The 12,165-nt window shown below is 43.0% G+C and overlaps 2 protein-coding genes across 3 annotated transcripts; one reads left to right on the top strand and one right to left on the bottom strand.

The window, feature by feature from the left end:
- The first annotated feature begins 6,874 nt into the window (after positions 1 to 6,874).
- Positions 6,875 to 8,098, top strand: LOC6530545. Of its 2 annotated transcripts, none has more exons than XR_005560725.1 (3): positions 6,875 to 6,945; positions 7,496 to 7,657; positions 7,718 to 8,098. XR_005560725.1 is itself a non-coding variant. In XM_039372871.1 (3 exons), exon 3 carries the CDS (start codon positions 7,773 to 7,775, stop codon positions 8,031 to 8,033), a length of 261 nt encoding a protein of 86 aa, XP_039228805.1. In that variant the 5' UTR covers positions 7,000 to 7,431; positions 7,496 to 7,657; positions 7,718 to 7,772; the 3' UTR covers positions 8,034 to 8,098. The 2 variants fall into 2 exon arrangements, 1 of the variants encoding a protein (XP_039228805.1); XM_039372871.1 differs by lacking the exon at positions 6,875 to 6,945 and adding an exon at positions 7,000 to 7,431.
- Positions 8,099 to 9,090: 992 nt separating this feature from the next.
- LOC6530546 lies at positions 9,091 to 10,114 on the bottom strand. Its single transcript, XM_002091425.3, has 2 exons — positions 10,050 to 10,114; positions 9,091 to 9,856 (listed from the first exon to the last, which is right to left on the bottom strand). The coding sequence occupies exons 1-2, from the start codon at positions 10,083 to 10,085 to the stop codon at positions 9,296 to 9,298; spliced, it is 597 nt and encodes a 198-aa protein (XP_002091461.1). The 5' UTR covers positions 10,086 to 10,114; the 3' UTR covers positions 9,091 to 9,295.
- Between the last annotated feature and the right edge of the window lie 2,051 nt (positions 10,115 to 12,165).

Raw genomic sequence — 12,165 nt, forward strand, 5'->3', positions numbered from 1 at the left:
CATGGGCCATGCCACCGAACCGAACCGAGCACGAATAACAACGGTAACAGGACCAAGCCAGAGCAACAACATCTCCAACCAACCAACAGGACCAAAAACAGGAGCAGGAGTCTCGGCAAGGACTACAACTACTACAGCATATAGCTAACTCAGCTTGCATTTCCGCTGAATGCGGCAACAATTCGCAGAGCCATTTCGCTGTCCACAGGCGGCAGTTACTCAGAATACCCTAACCAATCGACGGCACCTTCAGCTTTATTGGCATTCTATAAACCAGTAATATAAGCTCAAATTTTTTAAAAATATCAAAAAGCCCAGAAACATTTATGTTTCTATGGAGATCTTTGGCATGTTGAAGTACGCTGCTGTTTAGTAATTGTTTCAAACTTTTCTTGTGCCTACTACCTTTTGTAGGGTATATTCCATTCGCTTCGCTTTCAGAAATAATATCCATACTCCTTTGCAGACGCTGCGCTTTGGCTGCCATGTGTTTGTGTGTTCGCAGATGTTTCTTGGCAAGATGCTGCAAATTGTTTGGGTTTAGATGTTGCGCTAGCTGCAGCCACTGGTATAGTTATTTGCACTATTTGCGAAACAGTGGCTCCGAGTGGCTAGGAGCTCGGTGCTTGGTGGTGCTCGGTGGTGCTCGGTTGGTGGTTGAGGGCTGCTGGTTGGTGTTGTCATGAGCAGCCAACATTTTGCGGCTGCATGTGCAACAGTTTCTTGCCCGCCCGCAAAAGTAGGCAATGCTTTTTGCACTCGCATCGAACAAAGGGAAATTTAATTAAATGCACTTTCTCTGCTGCCACTGCGAAAATGTTGCGGATACTTTCCCCGGACGTACCACAGATTTACCTTTACCGCTAATACTCACTGCTCACTGGTTCCTGGTCACCGCTCCCAGTTGACTGTTCACTGTTGGCCGTCGAGGCGATTTGGTTTAAATGCAGTCAGTCGACCGGCGGCACTTGACTTTTGTAAGGGTTTATACACACAGAAAAATTCATTATAGAATTTTTACTATCCTAGCAAGGTTGAGTGATGATGAGGTCTTCATTAAAGCTACTTTTGAAGCTTATAACTAATAACTAACTAATAAGACTTTGCAACTGATTTATATCTATGGAAGGGAAATAGTAGCACATTTTCGCTCAGTGCCTGTTCATGAGAGTCTTGGCAGCTGTTGGGCGATTTCGAATTTGGTCACTCGTTCTCGGATTGATTACCCTTTGGACAATTTGGCATTTGTGGCCCGAAACACGTAACTCCGTTTCCGATTTTGATTCTTTTGATTCCGTTCTGCAGTCGATTTCTGATTGTTTTGTTCTTACCCAGATTGTATTGATTTTCCGCGAATGCTAATTACCGCCACTGAGTTGAGGAGAAAAGTCGGAAAAGTCACTAGTAGGTGGTAGTTTGTTTGGTAATTGTGGCTAGATATCAGTTCTATCTGAATTACAAACGTTTTTTTATGTAGTATTCACGCAATTAGTGGTGAAATATACATTATATTTTATACTCCTGATGTGACGATGGTTCAAAGATATAGATAAATCTGGGTTTATTATCTACGTAATAGGAACACTTTGTAAGCAGTGTTTTTAAGCACCAAAGTAAATACCATTTCCATGTTATTTATGACACTCTCATGAATCGCAGCCCAAGTTCCTGTTCCCCCAGCAATAATCCAATCAATTTGATAACGCCAAATTAATCATATCCCTGCAGTCGCTGGAAGCTGCTCCTCATATACACAATTCTCCACCGAAAAGCACAGCCACCCACTCGATTCGGCGGTGTTTCAACATTTGGTTTCGATAATGGGGCAAACACACAAAGTTAGACCATTAGGGTGGTACCGCCCCTTTTTTCACTCACCCTCCAAAAATTCTTGGAGTTTGCATTCAAGCTGCCTTTTCATGGGATGAACCAAAATCAAAGCTTTCTGGGCACTGCAGCTGTATAAATTTTACATTTGTTTCCTTTCAATTTAACAATGTGTACTTTTGGTATTGTTTTGCTTTTTAGCGTGTAAAAAGTGGAGCGGTTCGCTGTGGCTGCTCTTGCTAGCCATTTCTCTTTTCGTTCGGTTTTTTCGCCTGATTTCGCAATATTTATGATTAGCAATTTATTATTCATCATTTTCGAGTGTGCAAACAGCGAGCAAGGGGCGGTGAGTGGAGCAGAGCTATGATGAGCTCAAATAACTCTTGTGGGAAAAATCGGAAGTTGGGGGGAGCCGGCTTTGCCCCACCATTAACTTGCACTTAATTTGATTAACAAAAGCCGATGTTTACATGCGCCGAATGCGATGGAAATCTATCATAGCTCGGCTCAGTGAAAACTCAAAGGATCCCGTGGGGAGTTAATATCCTTACGAGTTGTGCCTGAGCATTTTATCAGCGAGCTTAGCTTGATTTGTGTGCTCTGCAGGAAGTTGGAAATACGTAAGACCATAAAGAGGTTGGAATGCCTTTTAATAATTATAAAATTCATTGATTTTATTGCTTGCATTACTTTTTTTTTCATTTTTTAATATATTAATGTTTACTTATTTAATAAAAATAATAACCTGCAAGCTCCTTGCAATATTCAACCCTAAAAAACTGCAACTGTCAGCAGCATGTGCGTAAAGAGTTGGAAAATAAGTGATATGAAATGGGGCTGTAGAAATCTCGAGGAAGTGGGAGTGAAACAAATCGCAGCACATGTTGGCATTAGCTTCAAATTACGCACAAGTGCAACACCAGGACCCCTTGTCTCCAAGACTCCAGAACTTCAGGATATCAGCACATTCAGACACCAGGACATCTAGGAAAAGAAGTCCAGCCAGGGGCGGACTCTGGCAAACAGAGGCAACATTTTATTGATGTTAATTTAATGCAGAAGAAATAAAAAACTCAACGGCGGCGGCGGCGGCCGTGCAACGGAAATAAGAAATGAAACGGAGGCAACAGCGAAATAAAAGATTTGCATATAAACACTTAGTCACACACACACACTGTCGTGTACGAGGGCACACATATGCAGAGAAAAAAATTAGTTCTCTTTATTTAAAATATATGTAAAAAGATCAAACCTTAATCTTGAAAACCAAACTTGCAAGCCACAAAGACATGCAGTTCATTTCATACATTCAAAGTAAATACAACATTTAATTGCATCACAGAAATGAAAATTGAGTAGTTGTAACTGCTTTCTCGCAGTGCACCCGCATTTATATATAAAGATATTTGCATAACAGACGTAGACCGGATCGGAGCCCAAAAACTGTCATTGCCAAGGTTTTTACATCCGCTTGCCGCAATCATCGTCGGTTGCTCTTGTTGTTGTTGCAGCAAAGGGGCGGGTCCTTGAGAAGGGAAACGTGGCATACAGAAGGGGGGGGGGCGGAGGGTGGGGCTGGAACAATTCAATAATATTTATAGCATCGTCTCATTCTGGAAATGTCCGCGGCAACATATGCAAGTGGATATTGCTCTATTTTCAAGTGGGATTCCATTATAATATTGTTGTAAGTAGCGAAAAGGAAGGTCCTGCAGTACGAAGAGAAAAGGGGGATACATTCGAGTATATTCGAATATATGCAAATCGGAGGGCTCGGCCGCGTTGACACTTTGTGACTCGCAATTTATTGGCATGTGCGGCCAGACAGAGCCACAATCCGAAGGCAAAGATACTTTCGCAGACACCTCCCACTCAGCCAGGCAGCCATTTGAGCCGAAATCGAAATCCACACATGACCAAACATTTAAATGTAATTGCACATATTTAAATTCAATGGGCCCCGTGCCAAAATATTGGAGCATTCAATTTATTACCATCACCATCGCCCGATTGGCAGCCAAATTGGGGAATGGCCGATTGATGGGCTTTCATGGGCGTGGTTCGGAATCCATTTAATAGCTCCTAAAAGGCGCTAATTATTTAACCACATAAATCAGGACGAATTTATTGGCAAGTGCTGGCCGAGGAAAAACCAATCATTACGATTAAGCAAAGGAAAAAAGGGGAAATTAAGTTAGTTAAAGCCAGCCACTTATTGTAGACTATAGATGGAATCGGGCAGGTTTACCAATTTGAAATCGAATGGTAAGTCTGCAACATTAATATTCAGTGAATCATGGGTCCGTAGCATCGGCTTATAATCACAGCGCCTTATCGATTCCGGTATTCCAGTAGAAAGTCCAAGATCCAAGGTCTGGCCGGCAAACAAATAAAAATGGTCATGCAATATTAATATTTATGCACAAATATTGGTGGTGCTAGGGCGAGGGAATACAAGTTTGCTTTATCTAAGTGAAATGCTAAAAGATTGATGACTTTGGCGCTGGGCTTTCCCTATTTCATAGAGTGTGTGTGTGTTGCTGCCACGCTTATAAGAATTTATGGCAATCGAGGGCGAGCGAAACGCTGCGTATACGCAATATTTATATTTATGTATTATGAATCAATGCGAAAAGGCCGGCCGAGGCAATAAGAACAGGAGAAAAAGCGAAACGAGTATAAAAGATGTGCACTAAAACAAAAGGATAACAATAACTTTTCGCAGGATGCGTGACGTGGTAAGCAGCAGGGTAAAAATAAGGGAAAACGATGAAAATCCAAGCTGCTGGTCGGGGAAAAGTAAATGGTTTTGCAGACCTGCTGGGAAAGGTCCATTGGGGCGGATTATGAGTAAGATGGTCCCGATTCACCGCCGCCCCCCTTGAACAAGCCAACAACCCAACAAAGAATAAAGAACAGCGCACAGAGCCAAGTCATAAAAATTGCATGAAAATGGGGCCGGCAAATTCGGCCGCCTCATTCGCCTCATCCCGCGACTCATATGTGGGGGATTATCCGCCGGATGGGATACGTTGGGCTCCCAAGTGCTTGTCTTGTTTATTTGTTTGGCTTTTACGCCAAAAATTATACTATTACAATCAAGTTTACGATTGCGATTCGCTGCCCCCGTTGAGTGCCAATGAATGCGATGATGGCGGAATACGAACACGATCATTGCTGTTGCCATTCCCATTCCCATTGCGTTTATTCCTGATGATGATGATGATTGGTTGGGAATACACATAAATTCAGCTGCAAACGATTCTCTCTCTTCTGGGCACTGAGATCTGACCATTTGGGCCTCCTTGACTAGTTCAGCTGTTTGAATAAGAAGGTAATATTTTCACGAAGATGATTTCCTTAGCATTTAACCCTAAAGATATCCTGAAATTATCTCAGATTAAAATAGTTTCTGAGAATATATATTTGATACAGTGACGGTGTTTTTAAGCATTCAGTTTTTACACCGCGATATAATCGCAGACAGATGAGCCCAGTACTTCCGCCTTTCAAGCTAACGTGTTTGCCCTGCATCCTTTCCCTGGAACTCATCCTTCGTCGAGTTCTAATGTGCAAGTTGACTTTGTGCAATAGCGCGTTGCATGCCACGCATTTACCCCTCAGTCCGCAGTCCAGAGCCCTGAGTCCTGAGCCCTTAGCCCCCCAAGGATCCTCAGCCGTTCGGGGGATGCGGCAACTACTACATGCAGGCACCAACCGCAGCAACAACAAGGACATCGCCAGCGACAGGATATGGCAAGTGGGCAACTTTGGAGCAGGCGAGTTTAAATTGCCAGAGCTAAAAGGGTTGCCAGCAACAACGCCGTGAAAAACGTAACTTTTTTCTTTTTTTCTCCCCTACGATTTTATTTCCCTTTCCTTTCCCCCCTATAATTTTTTTTTTTTTGCTGAAAACATCGACAAGCGGCGCTTTTGACTGCCATTACCCACATTGCCACCCCTCGCAGCTTGCTTTTTGTGGCACAAAACTTTGCACTTTGACATGCAGCCACGTGTACCACGTTGCTATACGTTAAAGGTGTGCATGAGTGTGTGTGTGTGTGTGTGTGTAACCGAGTTTGCAGGTGTGGGTGTATGCATGTCTGAGTGTGGGTGATAGTGTGAGGCGGTGAATTGAATGAGCTTTCAATGCTGCCTCCGCCAATTGGCCGACAAACGTGTCTAATAGTTCCCAATTGCAATCACTGATTTGTGACTCAGAACGAGAGAGTTGGATTTTTACTACTTGGGCGAGTTTATGAACAGAAGTTATTTTAACAACCTAGAGTTATTTACTTGTGAATGGAAACCATGAAAATGTATTTATTTCCTTGTATATCCAGGCGTCTTTTTGTTTTTTGCATTAAGTTGTTGACTCATTTGCTTAATTTTCTCTGTGGAGTAATCAGCACACAAAATACAGTCATTATAATCAACGACCGCTTGGTACAGTAAACAGCCCCCTATAACGAACCCATGGGTTCGTGATGCGCACACGTGCGCACACTTGAAAAAAATCTTTCTACTCGCATGAATATTTTAAAGCCCGCATCACACTTAAATTATGATAATGATGGCGAGAGTCGTGAGTGTGTTTTTGCATATGAGCCAAAGTGTGTGCGAGTGTGTGGAGTGTTCCACAGATGGGGTGTATGGAGCGCTAACGAGCGCAGGTACACTCAGGAGCTCAGCAGCTCAGGAGCTCAGGGACAGCTCCCCAGTTCCCCAGTTCCCCAGTTCCCCGATTCGAGTACTCCCCCCTCTGCCAACCCAATCCCAGTTGCACCCCAGCATTGCCCAACTTCCACCTCGCCAAACGCTATCGTTAATGCATTTCATTAATTCTTATACAATTCGAATGGGCATTGTGTAGCATGACCGGGGTGTGTGCGTGGGCTTAATGAGCACTTTTGTGGCAAGGATTCTGAATGGGAACGATCGTTAGAAGTCACTTCGTGTGGCAACCCCCATGGAAGGTGACGAATGCAATTCTGTCCAAAAGCTTCTTTACTTCTGGCTTTTCGTTCAGAAGTTCAGAATTAAAAAACTCATATGCTGAAGGAGTCTTTGAATACACACTCAATATTGTTATCTTCATTTTTTTGTTATTTATTAAACGTAATACATTTCAATACTTTTGCAAAGTCGCCTGCATAGTGATTAGTTATCGAGGTCGCGATGTCGGAATCCACCACGTGGAAGAGCGCGTCGGGTGGCCTTGCTGCCTGGCTCATCGCCCTGATCGTTATAATGGTGCTCCTGTGCTGCCTCCTGATCATCTGCCTGCCGCTCCTCTGCCTCTGCGGCTGCTGCGGACTCACCTGCTCCGCGTGCTTCGCCTGCGGCGCTGCATGTTGCAGTGATTGCGAGGGGTGTGGCGATTGTGGCAATTGTGGCGATTGCGGCGGTGGGTCTGGCGATGGATGTGGTGATTGTGGCGATTTGGGGGATGGTGATGGTGACGAAATCGTTTAGTTTGGCGATAATTCAAGTTTCCATCGAAATAAACGTACTATTCAGATCTCCGATTCAAAAGTCCATAAATTGCATGTGCACAGATATAGATTCACTAGGAGCAGCCGTACGCTCAATGACAAAATTATTGTATTTTATAATAAATAATAAATATTAAAAATATAAATATTAACCTATATCTGTTAATTTTTAGCAAGGCTACCAGGAATCCAACGTAAAGGAAACCACATTTTAAAATACTTCATTTCATCGAGCTCGAAAATAACCGGATTTCAGTAAGCTGCGACTGTACACTTAAAATTAAAAAAAAAACTGTACCCAAAATCGAAATTCTTAAGATGCTATGCAAGGAACGGTAAGATGGCTTCACGATATGATATGATATCTCTGCTCATGCACATTAACTTTCTTTTAGAGGGTCCAATCTGTAATCGAAATCGTCAAAATTTGCAATTTATTTCCCATAAGCTATGGCGAAGTTGACTTCCATATCTGAATACGATTTTAGAGATCTAAACTTTAACATGACAACTGTGGCGAGCCGATCGACCACCGAACCACCGGATACTAACCTTAAGTATTATGGACTTTTATTCATATTCGCCGTCATATTGGCCTTCATTGTGGCGTGCTCTGCATGTATGGCTCTTCTCGTCCTTTTTGGTTGTATGAAGTCCTTTTTCTGTATTCGCTGTAGACGGCGTGACGAGTTTACAGAAGTTAATCCCTGACTGGGATAACAGTTGCGTCATCTTATCTGAAAATTGTGCTAATAAAGTTATATATTTTGTAAAAACTGAAATTGTTCTATTGGTACTTTCTAAAAGTGCCATTAAATTAGTAAGAAGAATTAATGGAAGTTCAATATAACAATAACTAAACATAATGCTAGGGAGAAACGTTAGGAGGTCCTGTGGGGCTCTATCAGGAGAGAATCTTTGGCCAAAGTGCCAGTGTGACAAATGTAAACCGATTAGCCACAGCTGGAGCCGATTATCAGATGGCACAAAGAAAATAGCCCAGGTCCTACAGCAAATGCCTCGGGTCAGGAATTTCCAGAGCTTTCTCTGCGGACTGCGGACTGTGGACTGAGTGCATAAATTCCTGGCATCTCCTGCAGCTGCAGGAAGGACACAAAACACTCGCCCAAGTCCAAGTCGTAAATGCACTCAGCACTTTGTCAGCTCTCAGACAGGAAATGCAGTTGCCATTTTTCTTTCATCCCAGCATTCCAGCAAATCCCGCTCACCTCCTCACCGCCTTTGGCCTCCCACAAGCCCATCTGGAAAGTCGTTCTGCAACTGTCTACATTTTTCACTTGCCATCCATAAAAAGTATCAGTTTTAGCTAAAAGTTTCGTATGTCCTTTGCCTGTCTGTTGGATGTTGGATCTGTTGTTTTGCTGTCTCAATTTCGCCAACGCTTCCATATTCAGTTTCATAATTTTTACCCAAGTTTATCATCCTCTTTTTGCCAGGCATGACAAAGTTTTCATTGCCGTCGACACAGGGGCTGGAAAAAGTTTCCTCCAGCTGTGAAGTGCATTAAACAATGCCCTCATACTAAACTCCTTCATGATCTGAGTGATGGAGAAGGGAACGTGTTGTGCAGAAATTGCATTTATCGACGGAAGGGGGGGTAAGTGCAAGGACACAAACACATCATAGCTTCGATGCACTTTCCTTCTGCCAGGCGATGCTTCACTTTTGAATTTACAAATACTATAAATACGTTTCTTATGGGAACATCCACTTTTTGTATGATGTACAAACATTTCAAAATTTTCAATTCACAAAACACATTCTTAATCGAAATGCAAGCTCCTCGTTTTTTATATTATTTTCATTGATAATACCTCAAGGTCATGGCTGGTTATAATTAAACCACAAACGTTTCTTTGCTCCACACACGCATAAATAATGTTTATAACTCTTCTTATCACTAAACGGCATATCTTATAGCCTAACAATTCGTTCACCCGGCCCGTCACCATCTAATCTCGAAAATTTCCCAGCCATTTGACGAACTCTCTCAGCTTCTCCAATCTGCGGGGTCCGCCACGAGTGAGGATTCTCTTCCACCTGCGCTCCACAGCCAATCGATCCTCCCTGTCGATGGACTCCAGGTGCTTCCTCAACTTTCGGTATATCAGCTTCTGGAGCTGCGAAGTCCGGGTTTGAACTGTTCGCTTCCATCGGTCGAATCCGTTGCGCTGCAGGCAAAGGGCAATCAGCTGGGTCTCGATACTCGAAGTTCTCAGTGGATCTCCTGTGGTATCCGAGTCCAGATAGTTCCCAATCACGCCATAGAAGGCATTTAGCTTCTGCTCGGTTCTATTCGCGTTTACGGCAGTGAAGGCGTCGAAGCGATCCAAGTAGCCCAAGAGAATGGGGTTCTGTGAGTCCAAGACGAGCAGGTCTTCTACCACATAGTCCACCAGCTCGATTGCCTGAGCAACTAGTTGAGTGCTGATTGTTTGCAAAGCGTAATCTGATTGCAAATACAACCGATGGCGACTTTGATCTCCATAAGCGTGGATCGAAGCAGGGGTCAGCTGGAATAATGCAGTAGCATTGTTAGTCAATATGAACTGAATATGACTAATCGAATTTAAAATAATCACACAAGTTACAGATGTTGGATATTCTTATTTATATAAGGGCAATGAGTCAATGCGTTTTACTTTTAATGCTATACATTTGGTTTGTGATTCAGTGTTATAAATAAAATGTATATTCCTAACGTACCAAGAGCAGAAGGCCTAGGATATTCTGGTAGCTCATGGCTGACTTGTTCGCTCGAAAGGCGTTCGTCTACTAAAAATGCGCTACTTAGCGCAATTGGCTGGGAAACAGAGCCAGTCGTAGATAGTCTTATCTACCTCAAATTACCATGTTGAATCGGCGCTTGTCCCAAGAAAATAAATTATTTATAATTTCATAAAGATGACACATGACGTCATCAAGTCAATGACGTTTCGTAGGTGAAGAACCGGCTGATAAGTTGATAGGCAGAGGTTTATTGGCTTTAAATTTATGAATGGACGCCGCCGGGGGCAGACAGCAGTTATCTGCATTTAACAATGATTGTGATTCAGGCCAGCGTCTGCAGAGTATTAGCCTGTGGCTCTTTATCTCTCGCAAAGAGCAAATAACCCATCAAAAGCTGTGAGATATGTGCCCAAATCTTAATCGCTTAGCAACTGAAGATGGCCGGCGAGTGCGGCAGAGATTGCCGAAAGCTCGGCAGTAAAACTATTCATTGCGTATACGCAGCGTGGGCCGTAATAGTAGTGAAATAAAAGTCCACTTAGTCAGCAGTAAGGCAGGGGAAGGGAAGGGTTGAGAATGCGATATGGGGGTCATTCATTGTGCTGGGGTTAGACCCTCAGGACAATCGGCTGCATCAGTGTGAGTGTGCCGTTGTGATAAATGTCTGAACTGGGTCAGTGGCGTACGATGATGAAACTCGGCGCGCCAAAACGGCAAATAAAACGCCGATTGTTCGTATCAGAGTTTCAAATGAAATCCTCTATCCCTGCCCCACAATAAATGCCTCGCATTTGGAGTTTTTGAGTGGCCGACAAATCCCCAATGCGCTGCGCTCAGCAACGAACTGCAATTTCAACTTTGATAAGGGAAGTTTACTGAAAAAAAAAATGGAAGAAATAAAAAAATCGCCCTCACCCCCACGCCATATGACAATGTTATTAGCGTAGTTTTTGCGATTTCCAGGGATTTAAAACGTTTCTATGTCCTTTTTTTTGTGCGGCTAGCGGTTGCGATGGTAACTTTTCAGTGCCGCATCCAAATCCTGATGGATGCGAAAACGTTGAACCAACCAGTCCAAACTTAATTGGTAATCTGTGCGAAAGGGTGAAGTCTCTGGGAATCCGTGAATGTTGAAAATTCCGCAGCCAGAAAATCAAGGGAACATAATCAAGTCCAAAGACTGCCAAACAATTACGTCCTTCGGGGCTGAGAAATCCCAGCGCCTCTTATATGGCGAAACAATAACCGAGAAGTTTGCCTCCGGCGAAACACAGCCCCTAACACAAGTGCTATAAATTGCCTCAACAACGCCTGCTGTTTCGCCGCCCAACCATTTCCCCTGTATCAACTCCCCATCCGTTGCATGCAAATTTCAATAACTTGTATTCGGTAACCCTTCCAACAACTGACACTGAATATCAAATATGAGTTGGGGCCAAAAATTATTTGCATACTTTCGGGGATGCTTTGCAGCACTCCAAAAAGCACGCAGAGCGAAACAAAAATGGAGATAATATGCATAGTGCCTTCTTTGAGGGCTCGGAATACCCTTTCTTTTATTACTTTATAATTTAGAAGCTATTTTAATAGCTATTTTTAGATATTGCAGCTAAAGTAATGAATAATTAATGTTTGATTTTGTCAAACAAGGTGGGAAAAACATGCAGCGGAGAGAAGGGAACTATCTTAGGGGTTTACATATTTTTAAATAAAAAACTTACTCAACATAACTAATTTTATAGAGTATTCCAGCCGAAAAGGAAGGAACCCAGAGGAAGTACAACCAGACTCGCACATGTGGCGCGCTTTTGGTTTCGGTGGGGGGATGAAAACCCTAAACAGGAGCAAAAAAGGATACAGAAGTGAAAAAAGAGGAATCGCTACATGCCTTTGCAAGGGGGTGTAAACAGCAGAAGCAAGCCCTTTTTTTTTTCTTGCTACACCGAAACGAGTTATTTATTGCATTTGCAAATTTTACACAACATTTTGCAGTTACCTTAGTGCCGTAAAATCCTGTTCTCCACCACTTTACTTTACCCCGCAAAAGGTGGAGCCGAAGTTTATCGCGGTAAAAATTGATTCAGTTTGTACA

The sequence above is a fragment of the Drosophila yakuba genome, chromosome 2R, assembly GCF_016746365.2.
Source record: "Drosophila yakuba strain Tai18E2 chromosome 2R, Prin_Dyak_Tai18E2_2.1, whole genome shotgun sequence".
NCBI lineage: Eukaryota > Metazoa > Arthropoda > Insecta > Diptera > Drosophilidae > Drosophila > Drosophila yakuba.